Below are 22,813 nucleotides of genomic sequence, written 5' to 3' on the forward strand. Positions count from 1 at the left end.
ATTACACCCACATGCTACTTTCATGCAATGCATGCTACTCTTAGAACAAATGGGGAAAACTCATAAAACTCTTGTAACATACTCTATGTTCCATAATCTTCCCTGTGTTTACATTTTATCTTCACATGTATTTTTTAAGGAGTGCATTCCAGTGTGCTTCTTTGGAATGTATTTTACAAATCCAATGAGATCTTTATTTTCCATGTGAGAGAAAAGTAAACCATAAAATTAATAGTCTTTCACCTGGTGTGTATGGTATATTTGAAACACTTTGGTTCCAGGAGGACAATGTGTAAATTAAAATGTAATTTATATTGGTTTTATAGATTCAAGATGCAGCAAGTCGGGGCTTGAGGTTTGTTGGAATCATACCTCAATATGATTTCCAGATGAACTCCAAGAGCAACAGTGCTGTAACATCTGCCAGCAACAGCTCCAGAGAGTTAAAAGGTGGCAAAAATCCATCAGAGTTTCCTGATGATTGTGCTTCACCGGATCATGACAAAGCAAACTATACTAATGGATGCCACGTTCAAGAAGTAAGGGGGGAAGATGATGAACAGTGTGTAGACCTCAATGAGGATCCAGGAGATGAAGGGCAGATTGCTGAACATCTCAGTTTAAGCTCAGTTGGAGAAAATAGAGGCCATCTTCAAGGTAAGAATGCAAGTGCTTCCCCAAGGATACTGTAAATAAGTTAGCTCAGTGTTGTGTTGAGGCTGGATTCTATACTATTTGTTGTATAATTGTGATATTTCCAAAGAATAATTTCACAAGCCTTTTAGTTGATTCTAGAATTATTAGTACAGATAATGCTTTATGATTTCGTTTACCACTCTCAGAGGATGCATATCGAAATGTATCAACAAGATGGTGGGTCAATTCACAAAATATATATAGGCAGACCCAAGAATACACAAATAATATTTGTGGTGATGCTACTTGGTGATCCTTTTCCTTTTTATTGTAAGGTATAGTCAGTACTTTTAGTATTCATTTTGGTATAGTTTGGCTTGATTGCTTAATAACACTCACCTGAGAGCAAGATTACTACTGCTTTGATTTCAGCTACTTCTACTGCAGCAGCAAAGATTTAAAGCAATACCTTGTTTATGAACTAAATCTCGATATGCCACAATAATCTGTAGCAGGCTGTTTTGAATGATATCTACAATAGTGTCTCTTGAGAGATGCTAACTATTCAGTTTAAACTAGTGCAGCATTGCATAAAAACAGAAAACCCCAGAATTGTGATGGGTCTGCTAGCTATTTTATAACATGCATCTAAAAAACATTGAACATCTCTGCCTTTTGAGAATTTAATTCTTTGTGAACTTTCCTTAAACTGGAGAGGAGTTATTCATACCTATCCCTTTAGTATAATTTGTAGCATACAAGTTAAGATTCATCATATATTTTAAAATAGTTAACTAGGCCCATCTGGCAGGATTTTAAGCCTGCCTGCCTTTCTGTCTTTCTTTACAACGCTCAGTCATACTTTTTGTTTTAAATGACTAAGGGGGATAGCTGGAAAGCAACAACTCAGTCAGTACATTATTACATAATAGACTTTACAGGCTTTTTCTTCTTCATGGCACAAAAGGTATACTATTTTTGAAGACTTTTTTTTTGCAATTCTACAGTTGCAACTTCAAGGGCTGACTCCTATTATTGTGGGGCTAAAAATGCGGAACATGTTGTTGTGTTGGAGGAGTACAAGTTCCCCTTTCTGCTGTGTATGAGATAAACATCTTACCTCTAGTAGACATACTACTGTAATCTATTGCTACTCGGCTTTTTGGCTAAGATCAAGTGTAGTGCTACTGTAATCTCTTTTAGGCTTCCTGCATTTATTGAGGGGAAAACTTGCAAGGATTTCCCATAGGTTGTAGAGTAGTAGTACATGAATTTTTCACTGAAGAAAAAAGAGATGCTATTAACAGTAACAACAACAGAAATACTTTTTAGTCCAAAGCCATCACAAAGAACAAAACGTATTACAGTATAATAAAATGCAATGTCTTAATAATGAAGATAATTTTTCCTCATGAAGAACCAGGGTTTGATTCTTTTCCTTTTTTTCCTAAATAGAGACCTTTGAAAGATACATAAATTGAACTGCAAAAGTTTAAAAGTGAAAAAAGAAAACCTGTCTTAGCTGAAACACAAGCGAGATTTTAACCAATGTTTATCACTTGGGGGCACGTTACAGACCGCTGGATTGCGGTGGTCTGGCTCCGCCTCCGCTTTCAACGTCCGGGAGCCGCAGCGGCCAAACCGCGCAGCTCCCAGACGCTCCGAGGAAGAAGCACGGAAATCGCGCTCCTTCCTGGACCCCGTAAGAGACGCCGCGAGGCACTAGTAGCGCACTCACGGCGTCACTTCCGGGGCGCGACGTGCGGACGCACAGCGTCCGCTACGTCAATATGGCGGCGGCCGTGTGGAACGGCAGCCACCATTTGTCACAGACTCTGTCCGTGATAGGGTTAGGGGCTTCTGGAAGAGACACCCCTTTTTCAAACTGGGACGTCCTCAGGACATCCCTAATGGCGGTCTGTAACCCGCCATAGTCATAGATCTAATGGGATGCTTATGATAGTGCTCAGCCCCTTCCCCATTTTCAGTCTTAAACTGGTACTGAAAACATGCTCTGAGGTGCTCTAGAGCAGATTTTTGAGGTGCTTTGAACCTACATCAAAAAGGTGAGATTGCATCTCTTCTTTAAGCTAAAGTCACTCTTCTGTGATCAGAAGTCCAACATTGGATAAAGCTCACAATCAACTTTCTCTTCTGATCTGTTTTAGGTTACCTTTCAAAGGTTTTTTTGCTTACTTCTATGTTAAGTTTTCCAGTAAAATATTGTATGTTGTATTGCAGCGGTTCTCAACCTGTGGGTCGCAACCCCTTTGGTGGTTGAACGACCCTTTCACGCAGGAGTCTGATGGTCTTAGGAACCGAGACACTGCAATTTTATGGTTGAGGGTCACCACAACATGAGGAACTGTATTAAAGGATCATGGCATTGGGAAGGTTGAGAACCTCTGTTGTATTGTTTCCACAGCTTTCAAAACTGTCTTGGGTTTTGACTCCAGGTCACTGTTAAGATTAAGAAACTGTTGAGTGTGCTTCAAGCCATCGGGGGAAGAACAGAGGAAATTGTCATGTGTGGGAGCTTTGACAGGAACCACATGGTTGTTTGCCCTACTTCTAATCTTGTGTCTGAGATGTTACAGTAATAGTACTGAGGATCATAGACTATAGTGGGATGTAGGCAATGAGATAGGTGGAACCAATACTGCTATGATAATGTGGAACAAACAGTATAGTTATGTCTTGAAGCAATCAGAGAAACCATTTATTTTCTGATTAGGGCTATCTTTTCTTCATGTATATTTTTTCTTGGGAATATTTCTTGCATGCTGTTCTTTGGTGGTAGTGCTAACAAAGTACAGATTTGGGGAAATCTGTTCTGTGATTGTATTTGCATGAGAAAAATGAGGTATCTTACTGTGCCACAGTATTTTCTCCCACAGTACATCTGATTTCCCGATTACTGCTTTCTGACCCTAGTCAGCATTTCCTTTTCCTATCCAACCTGGAAAACCTATTCAAGTTTTGGCATTCATCTTTGTTCCTCCCATATGAGCACAGAGGGAAAGATTACTTGTATTCCTCACAATGTCTGTCTTATCTTTGACAAGACAGTCCCTGGTTTGTTTTTGTTTTATTTCTGTTTTGCTGGAATAAATGTATTTGTCAGTGCAGTCATTTTTCACAGTCTCTCCTTTCAGACTTCTGATTTTGTCAAGTGCCACTTGTTTGTACTTCTTTTCTTTCTTATTTTGACTGGTCTTTGTTTACCTACATACTTTGTCTACCTTATGTGTGAGTGGCAACAAGTTATATCCTACTCCCAAGTGTATTTTTTTAAAAAGAATCTAAATGTGTTTCCATTTACAACAGGATTTAAAATATAATTGCTGATGTTGAAATAATGTTGGATTCTTATTTAATATGTGTATGTTGAATTGTAAAATTCTTGGCTGAAAAAAAAATCTCATCCTGTTTCCTATGACTACAAAATGAGATAAAGTGATCCTCTTGATCTCTATAAATCCTAGGTCAGCAGTTGGATGGCTTTTCCAAACCACCATCTCAGCATCTGTCTTTTATGTGTGTGAACTGCTCATATTTTCCACTATTACATCTTCACATTTATACATTTTGAATATGAGAAATCTGATGAATTTAAACGTTTCTGTTGCTCCTTGTTCAGTTGTAGTATCAAGCTGCAGTTTTGTGGCTTCCATCTACGTGTTCCTGTAATTTTCTGAGAATTTTCCTCAAACTGTCTGCTCCAAATTCTTTAAAGGTCCATGAACCCTATAAAACAATTTATGGAACTAACAAAGGAGGCTTTTGTTTTGTTGTTAAGGAAAATAACACTGTAATATTTGATGTGTTTTTAAACCTAATGGCTCTACTATTATTAGTCCTTGTGTCAAGCTCCCTCATTTTTATTGTTGTTTGTAACTAAATAAAAACTAGAGTGATTTAAAGAATCTGGTTGGGGCAATATTTGAAAGGAAGACTGCTTGTAAAGCTCAATTGTATTGTAAAGATAGTAGCCCACCCCACCATACTGGAATGGTGGGCCATTTTGAAGGAAGAGAAATCACCTATTTGCTATAGGGCAGGGGTGGGCAACTGCAGTGGGTTAGGGGGGCAATTTTATCCCTCTGGATGCCACATAAACTATAACAAAACCCCACAACAAAAATGAAAACAAACAAACAAAGGAAAACCAGAAATCTTGGCAAGCCCACTTCTGATTTGACAAAAAAAAGACGTTATTTAAAACATCTTCCCTCTGTTTCCCACATTACATTCCAATACTCATTCCTATAGTTATCTACTCTCCTTGGCTTTAAGCAACATCTTTCCACTTGCCTTTCTCCCCCAACTGAACTTGCTACCTGATCTCCATACTCACAAAGTTTTGAATTTCAATTGACATTCTCAAACACAACTGGCTTATATAGACTCTCCACTCCACCCTATGCATTTGAAGAAGTTGGTTCAAGTCTATAGAGATTATCAGGGAAGAAAAAGGCATACTGCTGGAATAATTGCATGATCACACTGAAGATTTTCAGACGACGTTGCGCTTATCCAGGACTTATCCTGGGAAGAACCAGGAATGTTCCAGCAACAAACCATTTCTGGGACTTCCCCATGAATGGTTTGTTACTAGACATTCCTGATGTCTGAAAATCTTTAGCACGATGGCGCGACTTTGACGGGAGTATGCCTTTTACTCCCAGCCTTTCTTCCAGGTCTGAAAATCTTCTATGAAATCTTATGCTACAAGCTTGTTTCTTTCATTAATCTCAAAGGTGCTGCATGGTCCCTTTGCATCAAAATATCAAAGTGGACTTTCCTTATTTGGAAGTGTTTAAACAGAGTTTGGCTGGCCATCTCTCAGGAGTCCAGCATGGGAGTGGACTTTTAGTCCCCTCTAACTTGTGATTCTTCGGGCCCATTCCCACTACAAAATTATAGCTCTGTTATTCTGCTTTAATGACCATGGCTGTATCCCATGGAATCTTGGATTTTGTAATTTGGTGAGGCATTAGAGGGACTCTGTGTCTGAGAATGTAAATATCTGTACCTAAACTGGATATCCCAGGATTTTACAGTGGAATAATGGTTCTATAATTCTGTAGTGTGAATGGGCTTTGTGAGTCTAACTGTAGAGGAGTGGTCTGCAACCTGTTGTTGTTGTTGTTGTTGTTGTTGTGTGCCTCCAAGTCATTTCTGACTTCTGGCAAGCCTAAGGTGACCTTTTCACAGAGGTTGTTTGGCAGGATTTGTTCTGAGAGGTTTTTCCATTGCCTTCTTCTAAGGCTGAGAGGGTGTGATTGCCCAAAGCCACTCTGTGGGTTTCTGTAGTTGAGTGGGGTTCAAAGCTTGGTCTCCGGAGTCGTAGTCTAATACTCGAACTGGTACATCACAATGCATCTCCTGTAGCCTATTGATATTCCTGGATATGGCCATGAGAAAATCATTGTTTTTGATGGCCAGAAAAGTAGACATCTGGAAGGATTGTGGGCTGTGAAAACAGCTTTGGGGACTGCCGTTTTCCCACCCTTGTTAGAGACAAAATTGTGACTTAGGTGTGGAGTCGGAAGAGTAGCCAGGGTTATAGTTAGAGAGCTGTTTTATCTTTTTGTCTCAGTCCTTAAATGAAATCAAATGAATGGGAAGCAATGGGCTGTTGCTCAGTGGTGGAGCACATGCTTTGAATTCAAAAGATATGAGCTTTAGTCTCTGGTGTCTGTGCTTAAAAAGATATCAGATATCAGAATATTTTCCTCCAGGGCTGGATTATGTGTAGTTCAATTAATGCAGTTGCTTCAGGCTTTTCACCTGGCTAGGCGTCCAGTGCTGAAGGAAAAAGACATTGTTTACATTCACTTCTTCCCTAGTTACTTTCTGAATGCTTCAGTTATCCAACAATATTTTATGTGTGACTTGAATAAAAATGCATGGGGTAAAGGTTTCACAGAAGTTGAGGGCTGAACATGGGTTCAAGAGGATTTTTGTCTGGCTGTCTGGTGTAATTTGTATTTTTATACTTTTTTGTGGGTTTTTCAGATTATGAGGCCATGTTCTAGAAGAATTGATTCCTGACATTTTGCCAACAGCTGTGACTGGCATCTTCAGAGAATGCGGGCATGGAAGAGAGTGGGGTATATATATTGTTGGTTGAGAGGAGATGATTTGCATGTTGATCTCTGTATTGTTCTGTTGTTGAATGGCAAGGCCTATAGGGCGTCCATTTACTTAATGATCCATTGTCTGCTGGGAATCCCCCTCACTCTGGGTGGTTTTCATTTGCATTTGCTGGGTCCTGATTTTGGTGTTTTTCAGGACTGGTGGCCAAACTCTGATTACTTTAAGGGTTTCTTCTTTCCTGTTTAAATTGGTCAGGTGTTTATGGATTTCAATGGCTTCCTTGCACATTCTGACCTGATAGTTGTTGGCATGGTCCAGAATTTCAGTGTTTTCTAACAGCATTTTATGCCCAGGATGTTTTGTAATATATTCTGCTACTGCTGATTTTTCTGGCTGACCCAGTCTGCGGTGTCTCTCATGTTCCTTGATTTATGTTTGAACACTGTGTTTGGTGGTCCCTAGGTAGACTTGTCTGTAGCGGAACAGTATGCAGTAAACTCCTGTGGCTGTGAGGGGGTCTCTCTTGTCATTCACTGAACACAGCATTTGCTGGATATTCTTGGTCAGTTTGTAGATTGTCTGGAGGTTGTGTTTTCTCATGAGTTTCCTATTCTGTTTGTGACCCCTTTGATGTATGGTAAAAATACCTTCCCTTTGTGTGGTTGTTTGTCTTCACTCCTCTGGGTTTTTCTGGGTCTGGCAGTCCTTCTGATGTCTGAGCTGGAGTAACCATTAGCCTGAGGAGCCCAGTCTAGATGCTTCAATTCTTTTTCCCGGAGCTGGGGTTCACAGATCTTTTTTGCCCAGTCTACCAATGTTTTTATTGTGCTTCTCTTATGTCCTTGGTGATAGCTGGAGTTCTTGTGTAGGTATCTGTCCACATGTGTAGGTTTTCTGTGTACTGTGTGACCCAACTGCTGGTTTGGTTTGCAGATAACAAGGACATCTAAGAATGGGATTGTTTCTTCCTTTTCTTTTTCCATTGTGAATTGGATGTTTGGGTGGATGTTGTTCAGATGGTTCAAAAACAGAGTCTTCTCTGTGGCTCCAGATGGTGAAAGATGAGGTAGCCATGGAAAGCCCTCTGAGCCTCATGATAACAAACTTTTACATGAAACACTTTGAAAAGCAAGCCCTGGAAACAGCACCAAAAAAGTCCACAACATGGCTCCAATATGTAGATGACACTTTCACCATCTGGAGCCACAGAGAAGAAGATATGACTGTGTCTTGCCATTCAACAACAGAACAATACACAGATTTACATGCAAATCACCTCCTCTCAACCAACAGAATATATACCACACTCTCTTCCATGCCAGCATTCTCTGAAGATGCCAGCCACAGCTGCTGGTGAAACGCCAGGAATAAATTCTTCTAGAACATGGTCTCATACTCCAAAAACCCTACAATGGATGCCGGCAGTGAAAGCCTTCGACTTTACAATTCGTATTTTGTTTATTATTTATCTATGCCACCACTCCTAGAATAGCTCACACATGCACATAAAATGGGTCCTATTTTTGGAATTGCTCCAGCTACACTGTCACTTTAATCCAACTGTGTCGACCTCATACCATAGAGAGCAGCTCACAGAGTGGGTAGGCTTGATCTTCTTTGGCCAGCAGTCTGAGTTGGGGTCATAGAATGAAAGATTCATAAAATCGTAGAATCATAGAGTTGGAAGGGGCCTCATGGGGCATCAGATCCAAAGCTCTGCTCAGTGCTAGATGTCTAGCAAAAGTACCCATTGCAGGTAGTTCTCCAGCTCTTTCTGAAGGCATCCAGAGATGGAGACTCCACTACATCTCGAGGCAATTAGCTCCATTGTCAAACTGCTCTTATTGTCAAAATTTTCCATCCATGTTCAGTCAAAATCTATCCTCCTATAACGTAAAACCATTAAACCTTGCCCTACTTTAGGGACAACAGAGAACAGACCTGCACCTCTCTGTGACAGTCCTTGAGGTATTTAAAGAGTGCAGTCATGTCATCCTCAGTCTTCTCCTCATCAAGCTGAACATGCCCAGCTTCTTCACTCTTTCTTCCTATGTTTTGTTCTCCATACATCTTATCATCCTCTTGCCCTTCTCTGAACCTACTCCTTGTCTATATACTTTTAAAAACATGGTGCCCGGTACTGAACCCAGAACTCCAGATGAGGCCTGGCTGATGCAGAAGATAGTGGCCCCATTACTTCCCTTGATTAGGAAATTATGCTTCTATTAATGCAGGCTTCTTTGGTGCAGCATCACATTACTAGCTCATATTCAACTTATGATCAGCAATAACCCCATGCTCATATATCCCGCTTCAATATACAGTTGAGCCGTATGTCCCACCCCAAATTATTGTCATGTTGAAATTTGGGGGGGGGGGGCAGGTGCACACAAAAAGAAATATGGGATGGGATGTATTTTTACCAGAGCAAGTGTAAAACAAATTGGAAATAATACATTAACATGGTTTTTGTGGTATAACTGAATTGCTACTGTTATTTCAAGGCCAGTTAGTACATGTGTATGGTAAGGATTTATTTTCTGTAGACTAATCTGGTGCAGCAGTCAAAATCTTGAAGACAAGGGAGGTTTTTAGCAAGACTCTATTTTTGTTTTTGTTTTTAATTTCCTGATACCATTTTAGAGCCTCTTGCTTATGTGTTATGCCACAGTTTTTTTTTTAAACTTCTGAGAACAGCTTGTCAGGAAGGTTAGCATTTTTAATAATAGACTTTGCCTTAATTAAAGCATCTTTTTTTCTCTATGAAAGAATCATCATCTGCCTCCTGTGGGAGCTTCAAACTTCCCATAGTTCCCTGAACACCCCCCTCCTTCTTCCTTGAAGAGAGCTTATTGATGTTGCCTTGTCTTATAAAGAGAGATGTTTTAGAAATGTTTGTCACCTTTAAGAAAAGGCAGCTCTCAAACAGGAAACAGGAATAAAAGGGAACTGTTAAAAGGTAGAATAGCTTATGTCAGCTTGTTCAATAAAGTCAGACTAGTAATATTTGAAGTAACTAGATATACCTGAGCCAGTTGTTGAAGAGCACTGTGGTGACAAGATGAAAAGTAAGAGAGGTGGGAAAATAGCAAAGAAATCCTATGAAGAAAAGGGCTGCTTTACTTTGTGCAATAGAAGTGCAGAAATACAACTTTGAATTGTGGCACCAACCATTGATCACAACTGTGTAGAGAAAGAGGGTGTGCTCCCCACATATCCATCTGGAGATCTGAAGGGGTGGAGGAGTCTACTGGAAAGTTTGGAAAAGTAAGTTTTCTATAGACGTCAGGGTTTGGGGAATGGAAAGAGTAACATTTCCAAACTTTGACCAGCTGTGTTCTGTGCAGGATCCCTCTGTATCATGATGAGCAGACTCAAAATTGAAGAATGAAGACAGCATATTAGTGTAAATTAACTAATGCTTTCTTCAGGAATCCAAGATAGTGGTTCATCACAGATATGGTAGTGTCAAATATGAATTGTCTCCAAATCAGCCAACATTTAAGGGTTCTCTCAGCACCCCTTTCCGCGTAGTCCGTGTGCTTTCCCCCACATCAAAGGGTTCTTAAAACCTGCCAATTTTCCTCCAACTCCCCCATCTCTCATATCGATCCATCCCTCCCAGGAAGCAAGATGTGGTCTTGTTTACCATCAAAATCTTCTCTCAGGGAGCCAACATGGCCATTAACTATGACTCTACCCTGCTGTTGTCCATTTGTCCCTTCTTTGCATTTCATTCGGTTTACAGCCCCCTTTCCAATTCGTCTCAAGCATATTCCCCCTCCGTTTTGTGCCTCCCTCCCTTTGCGCTTCTCCCAACTTAACTGTAGCGCTATTTCCCCACATCAGATTATTTCTATTTCACTATATCAACCTATTTCTACATCACTATACCCCCTCTTATTTCTTGTCATGCCAGATCCATAATTTCTGGGTATGACACTCTGTGGTTTGCCACCATGCTTTAGAGCAGCCTTCCCTTTTCAGAACTTTCTCACCAATGTATGGTCAGTGAAAGAAGAGGGTATGGCCCTGGAACCCGTTGACACTACATATTAATTATAGCACTGTTATTTCACTTCAGCTGGCATAGAAACATCCTGTGGGCTCCTAAAGTTTGCACTATATCATTCTAAATGCCCTTCCCTAAATTCCAAATCCCAGAATTCCATAGGATGGAACTGTGGCAATTAAAATGGACTCATAGTAGTATAATTTATAGCATAAAAGGGCTTCTTAGCTGTTCCTCTATGCAATTCCTGTCGCATAAAAGAGAAAACTTGAAGTGGGCTTGTGGCTTTTCCTGATCTACAAGTGAGGCTCAAGATTTAGACAATTACAGCACTATAGTCCACTTTGACTGCCATGGCCACAAATCCCTTGGGATTTTCAGTTTAGGGGAGGTGGTATTCAGGATTCTTAGCAAGAGAACTGTAGTGCCTCACCAAACTACAAATCCCAGGATACTATAGGATGGTCCTATGATAGTTGAAGTGGAATCAGTGCTATAATTGTGCAATATGAAAGGACCTTCCATCTGTTCTCTCATAATTTAAAGAGGATGGAGATAGTGGTGTGGGTAATTGGATACAAGGAGGATTGCACAACTCATATGGAGCATTTGCTATTTACTGGTGATAATGAAAAGAGATATCTTCTCTTTCATTATGCAGAAGAATGAGTTTAATGACTTTGATCCCTTCCCAGACAGAAAGAATGAAAGAGACATTCCTAATATTCATACCAATCATATAAAGGAAATATGCTTGAGATACCTCTGTCAGTTTAGACAAGCTGAAAGCAGTACGTTACATGGTTTAAAAACAACAGCAGGTTATTACAATTTGCTACGTTTGGAAACACAGATAACGAAATTGCAGATATACAACATGACAGTTCATCTTGCTCTTTTAAAAGAGGATTCAGTGGTTATGAGTTTTTGTTCACAAAACTGTCAGACCTCTCATGCTCCCTAAAGTAGGAGTTACTGTACTATCAATGTTGTCTTGCCCCTATGAGGAAAGATTAATCTGGTGTAGGTTTAAAAAAAGGAAACAAACATATACAAAAATCAAATCTGAAACCTAATTTCTGGTTTAAAGCTACATCAGTAAGCAAAGGCAACTTCCTGCTATTTTGCTGGTGGCATTTCTTTGTACTGTATAAAATTGCATACCTTGCAACAACAACAGAAGGAAGAGACTGTTGTACAGTGGGAGGAAATACTGCCATGCAAAACTATATAAAAGAAAGCAAACAGAAGAAAGCTCCAGGTTATACAAGCAGGGAAAGATCAGTAATGTGGATCATGTTTGGTGGCAAGAGGAACAAAAATAGTTTTAAGAAGTGCAGATAGAAACCAAAAACAACCTTTTACATAGAAGATATTAAAACACGGTTGCTTGCAGATAGCTACCAACACTTGGAGGCCATTATCTTACACTTTGTAAACAGTTTAGGGAGTGCTTAAGTGCACTGATATTGCTATTGCTACAGACCCATACCCCAGGACTTGCAGTTGGCTTTGGGATCCTACTGGATAGAATGGTCCTGATTCATAATGTGAACACAGGGTGCTGGTCTGAGATAACGCTACAACAGTTGAGAAAAGCAACCCCTTCTGCACACCAGGGTCCCAATCCAGATTAGGCCCCTTGTACTTCCTGTAAGAATATGAATTTATTTGTTTATTCTATTTATTATTTGTTTATCATCACTCAGCCCTTCAAGAATCCAGAGGTGATGTACAGCAAATAAAAACAGGTGGAACAATTGAAAACACTTTTTTAAAAACAGATGAAACCAACTTTTAAAAAAAGAAGTATTAACACACACACACACACACACACACACACAATTAAACCAATCAAAAAAGCCAAAGTGTGTATGAAACAGTATAGTCCTTGCTCTTCTCTGGAAGCTTAGGAACAATGGAGCTGCTTTAAATGGATGGTGGGTGAATAGGTTGTGAAAGTAAGTGTGACTAATTGATGGATGGACGGTATGGTGTGTATAGGTGTGTGTTCACATGAAGAAGAATCTGTGGAGTGGACATACTTTCTTTTGTCTCTGGTCCCTGCCCATGATTAATGTTGATACTGGCATATTGCCCCCAAGGAATATTGCCCTTGCAATTTGGAGGAGTGAGGCTCCCTTCCCCTGGACTACCACAATTTAGGGAGGCCTGCATGCAGAAGTTTCCAACTTTTGGAACAACCCTTATACAGAATGAAAGATTGGAAACAATTGATAATGAAGTACAAAATACACAGGTACTTTGCCAAAAAAGTTTGCCAAGTGGAATAAAAATTTCATTTTTGTAGCAGAACCAAATTAGTCCTACTGAGAATTACTAAAAATATTACCTACAGTAGACATTAGAGAATCATAAAGACAGGAGCCACTAAAAGAAAAGGTTTGATTTTTGGCAGAAAAAAAGTACAAATAATGTTATCTTGATTTATAACTACACTACATTCAATAGTGCAGGAAATGGTGCCAAAGTTGCTGGATGTATGTGCAGTGATATAGGGTAACTTAGGGGTCACACGGGGGCTATAGTATCATTTTGCACCCCCTTGGGGGGATATTATCCCTTTTCCTCTCTTGAGTTTTGCTGCAATTCCCACATGAACTGGAGAGGAAATGGATTTCCTCAGCAACTGTGTGTTGTGATGAGGTGTTCTTGTTTAAAAAAATACTGTGCTTTGAAATGGTTTGGCCTTCAGTGACCAAGACCCATTAGCCTTACAAAATATTTACAAACAATTGTTAGCCACCTTTGGTCCCATATAGGGGAAAGGTAAGTAATAAATAAATTGTTCCTAGTACAGATGAAACTCCCAGACTTTTTTTTTTTTTTTTTAAATACAAATCAACCTCTCTGCATTTTTCAAATACTTTTTGAGAGCATTGCTTTTGGGACTATGATAATGGCAGCCTGCATGACATCACTGTATATATATGAATACAATTGACATGCATGTTTTTGCTATGCAGTAGCAGTCACAACGAAGCCTAAATCATCTTGAAACTATGGTGGGTGTGTGGCTTTCTGAGTGGCTGAGAAAGGAGAGCTCAACATTTTTCTCTCTCTTCTATGGTTTGAAGAAATGTCTCCTCTCAAACAATGCTGTTGTCATTGTAAGAGAACAATGACTAATAAATGTATATATCCAGAGTACATATAGAGCACATTGCATAGTACAGAATTCAAAGATGAATTATGCTGGAAAAAGTCCACTTCCGGGCACCATCGGAGCTCTGCGTTTACACGCTGCATGCTCCAATGACGCCTGGAAGCCATGTGGCCACCCAGATGTGGGTGGCTTTAAAACACTCCAGTGGCACGGCATTTAGACGCTGCATGCCGCCAAAGCACCTTGAAGCTGCCTTGGGGTTGTGAGGGGCTGGGAAAGCTCGCTCTTTCCCTGTGCAAATAAGAGCGGATCTTTTCCGCTATTTGGGCCAGGTTCAAGGTGGACTGGGGCCACAATGTGTGTTTGCCATGGCAATAATGGGACTTGAGGTCCTGCACTTTTTAGTATCTGCAGTGAGGTCCGGATCGGAACCCTCACCAATATGGACGGCCAACTGTATGTGTTTTCCTGAGGACTGAGGTCGGCTGGAGGAAGCCCTCTCTGTGACCCACCAGTGAGGTCAATATGCTATGATGGGAGAAGGAGTTCTCAGCTGTGACTCTCAAACTGTAGGATGCCCTATCCTTGGAGGCCCAATTGCTTCAAGGATTCATTTAGGCTCCCAAGTGAAAACGTGTCTGTTGGTCAAAGCCTTTGGGCCCCATTAATTCATCTCAAATACATTTTAAGAATATAATCTTTTAAATCTGTAATTCATTATTATGTGTAATATGTTTTTAGCTTGTTTAATTTATTTTTATCATTTTAAACTGTTTTTTCTTGTAATGTTATTTGAAAGCTACCCTGAGATCTTTTTTGATATACGATGGGCTATAAATATTTCAATAAAATAATAAATAAACACTGTTACACTACCAGATGCCAGCAAGGAAACTTGTTGTCAGAATCCTGTGTGCCCTAAACATAGTCAATTTCATCTGATTTCAGATTCAGTTCTGGTTAGTATTTGGCTGGGAGCCCATTTGACAATAGCAGAGATCTCCAAGTAGGGCTAGGAAAAACTCCTCCATACACCTTGGAGAGCCTATGCTGGTCAAAATTGATAGTGTTGCTCTAACTGGACCAAAGGTGTGACTCCTTGTAAGGCAGCTTCTTATCTTCCTAGGAAAGCCAATCTTAATGAAACAAGAAAGGGGCAAAAAGTGCAAATCCAATTATTGGAATTGAGATAAAGAGATGTGGTATCACACTATAGAGCCAGCATGATATAGTGGTTTGTGAGGTGAACTACGACTCTAGAGACCAGGACTCAAATCCCCGCTCAGACGTGGAAACTAACTTAGGGCTTGAACAAAAGAGGCCAAAATAAAGCTGCTTCAGGTCACTTTGGAGGTATGCTGTTTAAATGACACACAGATCTTAAGAGGCCAGAATCTGCACAAAGCTGCGCTCCAGTCTTAAAGACTGGAGTGAGGCTTTGCCATGGCTTCCAGCCTCTTCAGACGCATGCATCATTTAAACAGCATACCTCCAAAGTGACCCTAAGCCTGTCTGTTCAGGCCCTAGGTTCACTTGAGGGTCACTATAAGTCAGAAGCAACTTGAAGACACACAACAATGAAGTATCACAGTACAGTCTGTAAAATTACTAGAAATTAATTTTATTTCATAGTCATCAGAGAATCACTTGATAAGGGAGGAGAAGAAGGAAATGTGGTACAGCAAGCCAGTAGATTAAGTGTTAGAGGAGAAAAAGCAAAAGACCTCAAAACTTACTAAATAAACATGATCATATTGAAAGAGAGCTATCCCACAGATTCCTTGAGTACTAAGTGAACTAAGTGTACTAAGTGAAATAGCAAATCAATAATGCTATTGAGTGTAGGTTGTCTAGAAGAATAAATTATTTATCTAGGGTGACAAAGTATTATACAAAGAAAGTTACTAGAGTACATGTCTTACTATTTTAAGAATAATCACTAAGGATACTTGTACATTGCAAGCTTGGAAAGGATAGATAGTTAGAGTTTAATACTGTTATGTTAAATGTTTTAAAGCTACAGGTGTCAGATCAGTTGTTCAAGAACAGCTTTCTAGTTGCATACATTAGTACAACACCATTCATGTGCAACAACATATAGGTCATTCAGCAGTAATTATAAAATAGCTTTTGTTAATGATGCAGTAACATTTTAATTATATGTCTGGATAAATAATCTTAATTCTTAGTGTTTATTATGTTATTTATGCTGAAAGAGTGAGACTGAGAGAGATTACTGTATATGGTTTCTCTCCTCTTCTAGAAACAGAGATCTTCGCTGTCTTCAACAAACCCAAAACTTCTCAGAGATCAGTGCAGTATTATTCTGTTACAATTCCTGTGAGAATCATCAGTAATGGGCAAAGCATTTGCAGCTTAGAAGCCAATTGGCTGGAGCACATGACGGACCACTTCCGGAAAGGGAGCATATTGGTGAATGCAATCTTCAGTCTTGGAATTATGAATGGTATGGAATTTTCTTCAATATTATTAATGTGTTTGTCATATTTCTTAAAATGAAGATCCTTTATTTCCTCCATGCCTGTCTTTGTGGGAATTCACAAAAACAGTTTCCAAGTAAATGTGAAAACTAGAGAAGTGACAGGAATGTTTTGGGTTTTTTAAAATCTGAAATCAAAGAAATTAGGCAGATGTGCGCAACCAGCACCTCATCCCTTCATTTCACTTTTCCATCTTTCAGTTGTGTTCTTAGCAAAAGAAATATCCTCTCTTTCTCTCTTGCTAATTACACCTCGAAATTACACACCATACTGAGTGCGAATTATTTGTTAGTGTCAATCAAGAACACTCTTTGAAGTGGCAGCACTTTACAGATTTTTTGGGCTGCTGAATTTAATTCCTGTAAAACTTGTTTGCTGTTTTGGGGGATCATGGCTCACATGGGAACCTATCCATTTAAGCTTAATTCAAAGTAGGCTGTATGAAAACCTCAGTCCAAAATCCATGGCTTATGTGTATGCAGTATGTATAGTCTGGTTGAAAGTCAGGAGAACACCAAACTGAAGCCAGAAGAGGGTGCACTCTATATACAAGTAGGTTAAATGGAGCAGTTCTTTCCAGTGAAATGAATTGGGAGGTACTGGAAAGAGTGGAACTCTGAAATAACTAGATGGGTGAATGGCTACAGATCACAACCAGTTAACCATCTCACTGTAGTCTGCTAACTTCCCAGCAGTGGCCTTGAGCAGTTTCTGGACTGCTTGTTCCCATAGTGATTATAATAGGAAGTGGATCAAAATGTGTGACAGCAATGAGTTTGAGAACAAGCATGGTGTAAGAGTTTGAGTGCTGGACTAGGACACTCAGAGATCAAGATTGAAATGTCTGCTTAGCTATGGAAGCCCACTGTTAACATTGAGCAAATCACACTCTCTCAGCCTTAGAGAAAGGCAATAAGTAAATCTTGCAGAATAACCCTTCCTATGAAAAAACTATGAAATTCATGAGGTCTCCACAGGTAAACAGTCAACTTGAAGATACACATACAATCCTAAAACTGGCTAAAAGCAGACTGTGTTGGACATATGTGTCTCTTTACTAGCTTAAATGGAGGAAGGCCTGTGGGTGGGACAGCATCTAAGTTGCTGAAGCTCTTTGGACACTTATCCAAGGTTGATGTGGAAATGGAATTCATGAGGGGGGGGGGGAGAATCTTCAGATCCTCTGGAATCAAACTCATGCCTTGAATACTCCATCCACAAAAGGGTCCTCAGCTATTTTAGCCTTTTTGTTGGTGTAGTTAGTGGTTTGAGCGTAGGACATGGACTGGATATTGGGGTTTAGTTTCCAACTCAGCCATGCATACCCACTGGATGATTTTGGGCAAGTCACACATTCTCAGTCTAGAAAACCCCATTGTAGGTTCACCTTAAGGTAACCATAAGCTGGAAATGACTTGAAGGCACACAACAACAACAAGTTTATGGGTAAAATGCAGAAGATGAAAAGGCAAAAAGAAGAGGAGAAAAAGGAATTTGAAGGAGAAGAAGTAATAAAAACTTCCTGTCTAGGTTGCAAGAAGCCTTCAAGGCTTAGGAAGTAGCCACAGAATCTACCTCCCACCCCAAGGTAAGATTGTCCACTTATCACTACTGTTTCCATCACAAGATGCCAAAGCCTTTTCATTCATATTAGTGTTGCTGTAGGAAACAGGACGTTTATTTTTAGAATTTGGCCTGAAAGTGGAAGATCTAAGTATGAATATGTAACATTGTTGCTTCTCCCCTGCCCCCTTCCCTCCCTCTCCCATTTTTGAATGAGAAGTTTTACTTTATTTATCTTTGTGTCTTTCCTCTATGCCAGGTACTCAAGGCAGTATACTTCAAGTTCTCAGGGAACCTCCAATCCAGGCACTGATCAGATGCAGACCTCAACTACTGCATCACATGCCTTTTTATCTTGCAATGGACCATTTTTGTTTGTTTGTTTGTTTTAATATCTAATGCTGTTTCTGCTGAAAATAGGACCACTGCTGCCATATTCCAGTGGAACATTTGTACTACTCTGTTGTAGCAAAAACATTAGTCTCTCTTGTAAGATCTTGAGAACAGATTCATGTTAGTGTATCCAATCATGGGCTAGAAACTATTTCCGAAGACTGGACATGCTACTTTTTTTGGCTGTGTCCATACTGGTAATTTGAAGCTCTATGCAAATATGCGCAGTATATTTCTTTAAGTTGTATTTCTTAAGTTGTGTGTGTGTGCATGTGTGTGTAAGAATATATTGGACTATCCTTTGTCCATGAAGCCTTGGGCACAGTTACTTGGTTTTCATGCTATACTGTAAAGGAGTCTGTAATTAAGACTAAGAACATGTAGCAAATAACTGCATGTTCTTTTGTTTTCCTCATACCTTTGTTCTTCACCTCTGTAAAATTGTAGATTGTAAATTTTGTAGTGGACAGGTTCTATAGCACCATGCACATTGGTAGTGTATATGGTGATCTGAATCATTATTAAAATGCCAGTGTCAACATTCTATATTATTTAGAAATGAAGAAAAATACAAATACAGAAGAAGAACAAAGTCTAATACATAAAGAAAAACTTTGCAGTAGTAAAGGTCAGGGAAAGTTTAAAAGTCGTGTGATAGTTTTTGGGGACATAACAATGTTAGTCTACAATATCAGTATGCAAAAGGATTTTGTAGCACCTTTAAGACTAACTAGTGAAAGAAGTAACATGAGATTTTGTAGACTTGAGCAGGATACAGACTGCCCAAAAAGGTCGATCTGTCCATGCCTTGTTTTGCTGTGTAAGGGAGTCACAGTGGACAAACCACACGGCTCCCTCGTGCAGCAAAAAGAACCTGCAAAAAGTGGGTTCTTTTTGTGGCACCATAAGGACGCTGCAGTGCGCCAATGGCGCACTCATGATGTCCTTATGGGGGCCTGACAAGTGGACGCTAAGTGTCCGTCGCTTCAAAATGGTGGCACCCGTGTGTATAGGGCACCGCCATTTTGACGCCCTCGTCATGTGCTAGGAGTGAAGCACGTATGGGTGATGAGCCCTCGGCCAACCCCTAGCACATGACGGGGGTGCCGCAAAGGCCCGTCTAGATCGGGCCTTGGTCTGCTTCCTCAGATGCATCCGAGGAAATAGAGCAGGTCTACAAAAGCTTCTTTTGTGATAGTTTTTTAAAATAAATTTTCAGCAACATTCCAGAATCAAAACAGTAAATATGTCCTTATTGTGTACAGAATCATAATTTAAATGTACAAGCATACAGGAGTCTGGTGTGTATGGTTGTGTGTATTTCTGGAAGATTTGATCTTCATAATATATGTTGATTAAATAAAAAGTTCTCTAGAGAAGAAAATTGTTGGAGAGTTGAAATGAAATTTTGGGAAATCTGGCGGCAAAGTTTGTAAATCTACAGTGCTATATAAACAAACAAACAAACAAATAATATACTGAATGATAACATTTAAAAGTGCAAATAACCCCTCTTCTTGAAGGTTTTGGACTTGATCTAAACACTCCACCATGTTCTTCCATTTGGGCACACGCGTTATTAATTCCACCTCATCTCCAAATATCTTGGCTGTTATACCCTATGGAATAAGACTTCAAAGGATCAAGAGACTATCCAAAGAGGCTATTTAGCATCTAAGTGGCTAGAAATGAGTGAATCAGTGGCACATGCACAATTGGAATCTTTGGCTCCAGATCTAAAACAGATGAAAATCATCTACAGTGTTTTGAGTATCTTGCTCCATGCTGCAAGAGTTCCCACATCCAAAAACTGTTAAGATTATAAAAAGAAGTAATTGATGAAATTACTTTATCCTTGTTAAAATTAAACTGGGAAATTAATGGCCAGTCTTCTTGCTTTTTCATCCTGTAGCACCATGTGTTCTAAGGGGCACATAATGGAATGCTTTCCTCCAGCTTCTTGAGAAGTCATGTAAATTGTAGGTTAACTTGCTTGGAAATAAATTGTCATTAATTTTTTGTATATAAACAGCTCACAGGGCCTGATACATACCAATTAGGTCTGTTTTTTTAAGGTTAACTTTTTATTTTGGGGCCCTTATCAGTGCATTCTTTAATATCCCAAATGCAGCATATAAGAAGCATTATTCTATTGTTTAAACATTAAAAGAGTATTTGCATAACAACAGGGCTCAAGGGGAGTTTCCTAATGCCCGATTCTGCTTTTAAAGTGTCTTCAGAAGGGAGGTTGCAAGATGAGCATAACAGTTTACTTTGTCAACAAACAGACAAGTGCAATAAGATTAAACTTGATTGTTATATTCTAGAAAATGTGTTCCTAATGTTGTGCTGAATACACTATTGGAAAGAAACCTGTTTCTAAGAGACCTTTCTACCTGCAGTTGTCCATATACCTAATGCAGCATTGTAAACTTCAGAAGATGATCTCAAGATCAACCACCTACCTCCCCCTGTAAAAGAAACTTCAGCTTAATCTACAATTCAATCCAAATAGAATTATATTATCATAAGATAACAAATGTTGATTCTCTTCCAGATTCTACCCAGAGACTAAATAATGAGGAATGGTATTTTGAAAAAAAAATCCCTTAAAATAGCAAATTAAATATTGGCTGGATCTTACTGAACATTTGGTAAACCTCTCATTACTTTTAAATATCAGTAATACCATTATGAAATGAAATCTCCAGTAATAAGTACTCATATAGATCAGACTGTACTTTCTAAACTTTGGGACCAAACATTCCTTCTTGATACTATTGTTGTTTGCCTTCAAGTCAATTCCGACTTATGGTGACCCTGTCAAAGTTTTTTTGTGGCAAGATTTTATCAGAGGAAGTTTACCTTTCCTTTCCTCCAAGGCTGAGAGTGTGGTCACATAGTGGCTTTTGATGGCTGAGAAAAGATTCAAACCATGGGCTCCAGAGTCATAGTCCAATGCTCAAACTACACCATGCTGGTTCTTTCAAACATTCATATACATATATTGTATTTAGTGTAGGATATTCTGTGTATATCTATACAGTGTATACTTATACAGTGTATAATAGGTAGGATTATGCATGACATGCATTTATGTATTTGTTTTTCCAGATGTATAATCTGTGGGAACCCATCAATAACTGATGACACATGTGTGCACTATCCGTATAAAAGTATATATCATATGTGAAGCAACCCAAAGTTGACAGTTGAACATCAGTAGAAGACAAATATGGAGGGCATCTTTCTATGTTCTATCTGTTGCAGTGATTTTTCACTTGGCAATAATGATAACATAAAGGTTAGGCTTTGTGTATGTGGCTTAATCATTTAGAGAAAACAGACAACACAGGGAGACATTGCTTCCCACTAGTATAGCTGTCATAATAGAATAAGAAACCTTTTCCTATAGTCATCTTGTAAATCATGTGCAGGAACATTAAAATGACATTTTGCCCAGCAGAATAGCATCAAATATTTATATGCCCAAGTGAAAATACCCTTTTGAGCACAGTGGGGGAGCATCTTACCTTAATAAAAAATTCAGGGATAATGGAACCTTTTCTCTTGAAGGAGGGGGTTAACCTTTTACAAGAGCTTAGTGAAGGTAGAGAAATAAAATTATACCAAAGCTTGAGCAGAATAGAAGCAATTTTTAGTTTTAATGATACGGCTGGTTATGTGATCCAGTTATTAGAACAAATGAGCCTTCACTGGATTATTTAGCTTTTGAGATTTAACTACGTAGATGAAATGTGCTGGAATCTACAGGACTAATCACACCAATTATGTGATAAGTAAAAATAGGTTAACCACTCAGAACCTGGGGTGCATTGAGAGGAGAAGGGTTATACAGATGACTAGGTTCATGTTTTAACACCCAGAGACTAATATTACAAAAATTTCTTATAAGAGGTTTTTGTTGTTCCTGTTGCTGCTGCCATTGACATTTTTGGATGACTGCTTCTGACTCATCCAAAAACATGTTATTGCATGTATTTTCTTAGGCAGTCACATATGGGAATAAGTGATATGAGCAGATACCATACAATAAAATTAACTCTGTTATAGCTTAATAGTGGAAAGTAACCATGTATGCTTACAGATTTTCAAATCCTTCTGGACTGATAGATTAATCCCCCTAACACATTTGCACATATTCAGTCTCTTTCACTTTCTGTCTCTTTTGCGGTCTCTCACAGACATGCCGCCAGGGTTTGCTGTATCTGTTGTTAGTCATAGTAGGGACATAAGGGGCTATGTTGCTCAAACTGATTGTTTTCATATGGTATGCTTATAATTTTTGTGCAGCAGCTTGCTCCTCCATTCCATAAAAAAGAACAGATTAATCAAGAAATCTTGGCTCCAAAGCTACACTCTGTGTAACAGACACTTTACTGCTACAAAATTGTGTTCTCAAACGAACCCCAACCAAACTATTAGTGCCCAAATGTAGAATACAGTCTTGTCCAAACA

At 39.2% G+C, this 22,813-nt stretch overlaps 1 protein-coding gene across 6 annotated transcripts in view; it reads left to right on the forward strand.

The window, feature by feature from the left end:
- Window positions 1-22,813, forward strand: part of RFTN1 (raftlin, lipid raft linker 1) — a 147,055-nt gene that overhangs the window by 82,523 nt on the left and 41,719 nt on the right. For all 6 annotated transcript variants that reach the window (XR_016281931.1, XM_089532988.1, XM_089532989.1 and 3 more), the window contains 2 exons: window positions 327-657; window positions 16,141-16,344. Coding sequence is in view for 5 of the 6 variants with exons in the window: in XM_089532988.1 (XP_089389114.1) it covers window positions 327-657; window positions 16,141-16,344 (535 nt within the window). In the remaining variant the exon portion in view is untranslated. The remainder of the gene's footprint in view (window positions 1-326; window positions 658-16,140; window positions 16,345-22,813) is intronic.

The sequence above is a fragment of the Sceloporus occidentalis genome, unplaced genomic scaffold (genome assembly GCF_023333645.1).
Source record: "Sceloporus occidentalis isolate IW3139 unplaced genomic scaffold, rSceOcc1.0.p SCAF_7, whole genome shotgun sequence".
NCBI lineage: Eukaryota > Metazoa > Chordata > Lepidosauria > Squamata > Phrynosomatidae > Sceloporus > Sceloporus occidentalis.